Source organism: Eucyclogobius newberryi, unplaced genomic scaffold, assembly GCF_026437365.1.
Source record: "Eucyclogobius newberryi isolate DKJ021-1_F unplaced genomic scaffold, fEucNew1.0.hap1 SCAF_63, whole genome shotgun sequence".
Lineage (NCBI taxonomy): Eukaryota > Metazoa > Chordata > Actinopteri > Gobiiformes > Gobiidae > Eucyclogobius > Eucyclogobius newberryi.
Genome location: NW_027316312.1, coordinates 528,778 through 535,907, shown reverse-complemented (window position 1 = coordinate 535,907; position 7,130 = coordinate 528,778). Strand labels below are relative to the sequence as shown.

Below are 7,130 nucleotides of genomic sequence, written 5' to 3'. Positions count from 1 at the left end.
GTTTCCCCCCGGAGCCTGGAGACTGATGTGTCCCCCCGGAGCCTGGAGACTGATGTGTCCCCCCGGAGCCTGGAGACTGGTGTGTCCCCCCGGAGCCTGGAGACTGGTGTTGGTGGATGTGGAGAGAAGGTGGAGAGAATAATAGATGCAGAGGAGGAGCAGGGGAGGCGGTGGGTCGCAGGACGGTTTGAAGCGACTGAGCCATCAGCCTGAGGCTTAAATGCCACCGCCTGGTGCTGATTGGAGCGGGAGGAGTGACGGGATGAGGAGCAGGTGTAGGGGCCATGACGCGGACGTCCCCCATCCTTTCACCCTCCTTCTGACCTTTCACCCTTCTTCTGTCCTTTCACCCTCCTTCTGTCCTTTCACCCTCCTTCTGTCCTTTCACCCTCCTTCTGTCCTTTCACCCTCCTTCTGACCTTTCACCCTCCTTCTTTGACCGGGAAAAACTGCATAACCTCTTTGGGATAAGCGCAGAAACCTGGGAGAGTCCATGGTGAAGTGAGGGATCTGACTCTCACAGACGGACAGGCCACGCCCAGGCCACGCCCAGGCCACGCCCAGGCCACGCCCGCTTGAGTGCGATGATGGCTCTGGGAGAGGCGTGTCCTTCCATGAGGCCTTGACGTAGATGGTGGAGTTAGGTCTTCCAGGCTGAATTTACACAGGCTTCATTACTGATGTCAGGGTTTTATCCAAAGAACTCCAAACTGCGACAGCATCAGGCCACAGGGGTCAAAGTGCGGGGTCAAAGTGCGGGGTCAGAAGTCGTCTCAGGGTCGTCAGTTTTTTATAATTTCTAACGAAAGTTGTTACATTTTTAAAACTGTTCTGAGATCAGTGGTGACAGTTTATCACTTGTGTTCAGGTCCAAAAGCTCCGCCCACTGTCATCACTTCCTCTTTCATTGTCACGGAAACGCCCACTTCCTCTTTCACCCTGGACATCACAGAGATGGAGAGCCAATCACAGCCGACCTCTGAATCAAATCAGGCTGCAAAGATCCCTGAGGCCCCTGAGGTCCCTGAGGTCCTTGAGGTCCCGAAATACCCTGAGGCCCCTGGGGTCATGGACCTGGTCTCTGAGGCCCCAGAGGTCCTGAACCTGCTCCCTGAGGCCCCTGGGGTCATGGACCTGGTCTCTGAGGCCCCTGGGGTCATGGACCTGGTCTCTGAGGTCCCAGAGGTCCTGAACCTGCTCCCTGAGGCCCCTGGGGTCATGGACCTGGTCTCTGAGGCCCCAGAGGTCCTGAACCTGCTCCCTGAGGCCCCTGGGGTCATGGAGCAGAGGACAGTGGACCTCAGCGTGGAGCTGAAGGACCCGGGGTACAAGGAGCTGCTGGAGGAGCGGGACGCTCTTCAATACGACGACCTGTCGCAGCATCTGCAGGAGCAGGTAATGATCTGAGGTCCCCCTGAGGACGCTCTGAGGTCCCTCTGAGGACGCTCTGAGGTCCCTCTGAGGTCCCACTGAGGACGCTCTGAGGTCCCTCTGAGGACGCTCTGAGGTCCCTCTGAGGACGCTCTGAGGTCCCTCTGAGGTCCCTCTGAGGACGCTCTGGGGTCCCCCTGAGGTCCCACTGAGGACGCTCTGAGGTCCCTCTGAGGTCCCACTGAGGACGCTCTGAGGTCCCTCTGAGGTCCCTCTGAGGACGCTCTAAGGTCCCTCTGAGGACGCTCTGAGGTCCCCCTGAGGTCCCACTGAGGACGCTCTGAGGTCCCCCTGAGGACGCTCTGAGGTCCCTCTGAGGTCCCACTGAGGACGCTCTGAGGTCCCTCTGAGGTCCCCCTGAGGTCCCACTGAGGACGCTCTGAGGTCCCTCTGAGGACGCTCTGAGGTCCCTCTGAGGTCCCTCTGAGGTCCCTCTGAGGACGCTCTGGGGTCCCCCTGAGGTCCCACTGAGGACGCTCTGAGGTCCCTCTGAGGTCCCACTGAGGACGCTCTGAGGTCCCTCTGAGGTCCCTCTGAGGACGCTCTAAGGTCCCTCTGAGGACGCTCTGAGGTCCCCCTGAGGTCCCACTGAGGACGCTCTGAGGTCCCCCTGAGGACGCTCTGAGGTCCCTCTGAGGTCCCTCTGAGGACGCTCTGAGGTCTCACTGAGGACGCTCTGAGGTCCCCCTGAGGTCCCACTGAGGACGCTCTGAGGTCCCTCTGAGGTCCCCCTGAGGACGCTCTGAGGTCCCTCTGAGGTCCCTCTGAGGACGCTCTGAGGTCTCACTGAGGACGCTCTGGGGTCCCCCTGAGGTCCCACTGAGGACGCTCTGAGGTCCCTCTGAGGTCCCACTGAGGACGCTCTGAGGTCCCTCTGAGGACGCTCTAAGGTCCCTCTGAGGACGCTCTGAGGTCCCCCTGAGGTCCCACTGAGGACGCTCTGAGGTCCCCCTGAGGACCCTCTGAGGTCCCTCTGAGGACGCTCTGAGGTCCCCCTGAGGTCCCTCTGAGGACGCTCTGAGGTCCCTCTGAGGTCCCCCTGAGGACGCTCTGAGTTCCGTTTCAGTCGCACAGACTGATGGAGAGTGGCCCCACCCACAGCAGAGTGGCCCCACCCACAGCAGAGAGGCCCCACCCACAGCAGAGTGGCCCCACCCACAGCAGGGAGGCCAAACCCACAGCAGAGAGGCCCCACCCACAGCAGAGTGGCCCCACCCACAGCAGAGTGGCCCCACCCACAGCAGGGAGGCCAAACCCACAGCAGAGAGGCCCCACCCACAGCAGAGTGGCCCCACCCACAGCAGAGTGGCCCCACCCACAGCAGGGAGGCCCCACCCACAGCAGAGAGGCCCCACCCACAGCAGAGTGGCCCCACCCACAGCAGAGTGGCCCCACCCACAGCAGGGAGGCCCCACCCACAGCAGAGTGGCCCCACCCACAGCAGTGGCCCCACCCACAGCAGGGAGGCCCCACCCACAGCAGAGTGGCCCCACCCACAGCAGAGTGGCCCCACCCACAGCAGAGTGGCCCCACCCACAGCAGAGAGGCCCCACCCACAGCAGAGTGGCCCCACCCACAGCAGAGAGGCCCCACCCACAGCAGAGAGGCCCCACCCACAGCAGAGAGGCCCCACCCACAGCAGAGTGGCCCCACCCACAGCAGAGTGGCCCCACCCACAGCAGAGAGGCCCCACCCACAGCAGAGTGGCCCCACCCACAGCAGAGAGGCCCCACCCACAGCAGAGTGGCCCCACCCACAGCAGAGTGGCCCCACCCACAGCAGAGTGGCCCCACCCACAGCAGAGTGGCCCCACCCACAGCAGGGAGGCCCCACCCACAGCAGAGAGGCCCCACCCACAGCAGAGTGGCCCCACCCACAGCAGAGTGGCCCCACCCACAGCAGGGAGGCCCCACCCACAGCAGAGAGGCCCCACCCCACAGCAGAGTGGCCCCACCCACAGCAGGGAGGCCCCACCCACAGCAGAGTGGCCCCACCCACAGCAGAGAGGCCCCACCCACAGCAGAGTGGCCCCACCCACAGCAGAGAGGCCCCACCCACAGCAGAGAGGCCCCACCCACAGCAGAGTGGCCCCACCCACAGCAGAGTGGCCCCACCCACAGCAGAGTGGCCCCACCCACAGCAGAGAGGCCCCACCCACAGCAGAGTGGCCCCACCCACAGCAGAGAGGCCCCACCCACAGCAGAGTGGCCCCACCCACAGCAGAGTGGCCCCACCCACAGCAGAGTGGCCCCACCCACAGCAGGGAGGCCCCACCCAAAACAACTTTCTCCAGCTGAACTCAGACTAGACTAAAATCCTGATGGTCAGACACTTTGACCGTCAGACTCTCGGGTCAAATGTTGGTGAATAAAAGTGCCTTTTTCAACAAGACTTAAAAGTCGGTTACGCCTCATGAACAATGACAGTGAGCGCCCGATGGCAGGTGCACACTGACCATGAATGTATGTGTGTTTACATTGTATTGTGTGTTTACATTGTATTGTGTGTTTACATTGTATTGTGTGTTTACATTGTATTGTGTGTTTACATTGTATTGTGTGTTTACAGATGCATCACGCCTTCCTCAACCTGCCGGGCTTCAAGGCTCTGTCTGTGCTGGAGATCAGGTACAAGCTCTAAAGACACACCTCAGAGTGTTACAAAGCTCTAAAGAGGCCGGCCCTGCACACAATGAGACACACACAAGACGACATAAGACCATCTTTACACACAATGAGACACACACAAGACGACATAAGACCATCTTTACACACAATGACACACACAAGACGACATAAGACCATCTTTACACACAATGAGACACACACAAGACGACATAAGACCATCTTTACACACAATGACACACACACAAGACGACATAAGACCATCTTTACACACAATGACACACACACAAGACGACATAAGACCATCTTTACACACAATGAGACACACAAGAGGACATAAGACCATCTTTACACACAATGAGACACACACAAGAGGACATAAGACCATCTTTACACACAATGAGACACACACAAGACGACATAAGACCATCTTTACACACAATGAGACACACAAGAGGACATAAGACCATCTTTACACACAATGAGACAAACACAACTAAACAAAGATGGAAGAATACGTTTGGACGAGGAGAAGTAGAAGATTCTTTAGTTTTAGTTAATTTCAAATAAACACTTTCACTTTCAAAAAGATTGTGGCCTTTTACGATGGTCTGGACAGAGGGGTCAGACAGGGCTGTTTCTGGTCCCTCCTCCTTTTGCTTTGTACTGGAACCATTGGCCCAATTTATGAGACGATCAAAAACAATTCACAGAGTTACAGTCGATGGGACGGAACATAAAATTCCTGCAGATGATGTTCTATTGTATTCGACCAAACTGGACATTTCCATGACCCCTGACCCTTGACCTTTGGAATATAAAATGTTATCCTTCACAACTATGAAAAACGATCTGGAAAAATGGACTCTTAAAAGGCGCAAAAACCGACCGGACTGACGTTCAAAATCACTTTTTAAACTTTAATTTCTATAAATGTGTTGAATATCTAGAGATTTTGATTTGTTTTATTCTTGTGTTCGATAGAAAATAAAATAAATTAGAATAAATAACAAATGTAACAATTGATAGAAACTGCTCTTGATCAAACACAAACCTTAAAGACGCAGTTCTTATTATTATGAACCTGCGCTTGGCCCCTGTCCAGGGTGAGCCCCGTGCCACGCCCGTGCCACGCCCCCTCACAGTGACAAGAGGATGAATGAATCACAGCAGTTGTTACAAAGTGGAGCCATGTTTCTGGCACTTGTGACGATTCAAAATAAAATGAACCATTATTTTGCTGATTCCAGCGATTTTTCTTTTGACGAATGATTTGTTGTTTCGAACATGAACGACTCGTTAAGATGAGACTCAGACGTTTCTCCAGATGAAGCTGCTCAGAACGTGGCATATTTTGTACAATTATTCTATTCTTAATAATTTGACATTTTTTTTCAATAATTGATTAGTTGTAATAAATGGACTTGTGGCAGTGCTAATGCTAACGCTAAAGTCAAAGTGTTTTTGAAGGCTAACGCTAATGCTAACTCTCCCATTGGAGATGCATTGGAGCTAACGTAAGGATCAGCTTTTAGAATAAATGTGTTAAATCACCATGACACAGAGACTCCTCCCCCTTTAACCCTGGGCACGTCACTGACTCTGACACATGCTTTATAGACCTGTTTAATGCCATAACGTGGGGTATTCCAGGCATTGCATTAAAGAGCAGCTTTAACTCTTTTTTCTTTCTGTTCTCAGTCCTGTCGATGCTGGGATCTCTGTGCACTACTCTCTGCTGTTTGAGAGCCCCCCTGTGGGCCCCCCACAGATCCGGGCCTCAGACCTGGACCTCCATGACCTGGACCTCCATGACCTGGACCTCCATGACCTGGACCTCCATGACCTGGACCTCCATGACCTGGACCTCCATGACCTGATCCGGGCGGCGCTCAGAGACAAGGCGTCGCTGCCCATCGACCTGCTCTCGCTCCACTTCTCTCCAGGAACCAAAAGTACAAACACTGTGTTTTAGAGTGCACTTCTCACGCTCATTTGCATAAAGTAAATGGTTCATTTATATTCATCCATTATTAATGTTCTATTCTGCTTTAACCAAAACCTTTCCACAGAGTCGTTTAACGTGTTTAAAGTAAAACGGGTTAAACTCTGGAACATATTGTAGAAAAAGGTTCAGTTGTTTCATCTGGACTTCATCCAAGAGTCATTGTCAATCTGCAAATTTAGACCTGGAACACAGATATTTATTCTATTCTGTGGTAAGCCCCGCCCACTGGGCGGAGCCACCTGAAGAAGAAGAGAAAATGGTTTGTCTCAACAGAAACTTACACCTCTTTGTTTTCTATCAAACGAGCCTCTTGTTAAATGGGCTATTAGCCTCATATTGTCCCTGTCTCACTCTCTGTCTCTTCCCTGAGGACCTGATCATCATCAGAATGCTCTGGGCGTCGACCTCTCCAGGGTTTCAACACACTATTATAAAAAACAGGAAGATTGAACCTAAACCCTCCTGTTTAAAGAAGGTCTTTCTTTTTTAACAAAAACAGCCTCTTTGACTCTTTCTCTTCATCTTTTGTCCTGCTCAGAATCTTCTCCTCTGTCTTTGATCCAGTGCTTTGTGGCTCTAAGAAGAAGCTGCCACTATGTGGCTCTTTAGTCCCACTATGTGGCTCTTTAGTCTCACTATGTGGCTCTTTAGTCTCACTATGTGGCTCTCTTTAGTCTCACTATGTGGCTCTTTAGTCTCACTATGTGGCTCTTTAGTCTCACTATGTGGCTCTTTAGTCTCACTATGTGGCTCTTTAGTCCCACTATGTGGCTCTCTTTAGTCTCACTATGTGGCTCTTTAGTCTCACTATGTGGCTCTTTAGTCTCACTATGTGGCTCTTTAGTCTCACTATGTGGCTCTTTAGTCTCACTATGTGGCTCTTTAGACTCACTATGTGGCTCTTTAGTCTCACTATGTGGCTCTTTAGTCTCACTATGTGGCTCTTTAGTCTCACTATGTGGCTCTTTAGTCTCACTATGTGGCTCTTTAGTCTCACTATGTGGCTCTTTAGACTCACTATGTGGCTCTTTAGTCTCACTATGTGGCTCTTTAGTCTCACTATGTGG

At 53.3% G+C, this 7,130-nt stretch overlaps 1 protein-coding gene across 1 annotated transcript; it reads left to right on the top strand.

Annotated features, from left to right (window-relative positions):
* The first annotated feature begins 680 nt into the window (after nt 1-680).
* Nucleotides 681-6,030, top strand: LOC140348226 (uncharacterized). Its single transcript, XM_072434293.1, has 4 exons — nt 681-753; nt 869-1,395; nt 4,000-4,058; nt 5,757-6,030. Exons 1-4 carry the CDS (start codon nt 681-683, stop codon nt 6,028-6,030), a joined length of 933 nt encoding a protein of 310 aa, XP_072290394.1.
* Nucleotides 6,031-7,130: the final 1,100 nt, after the last annotated feature.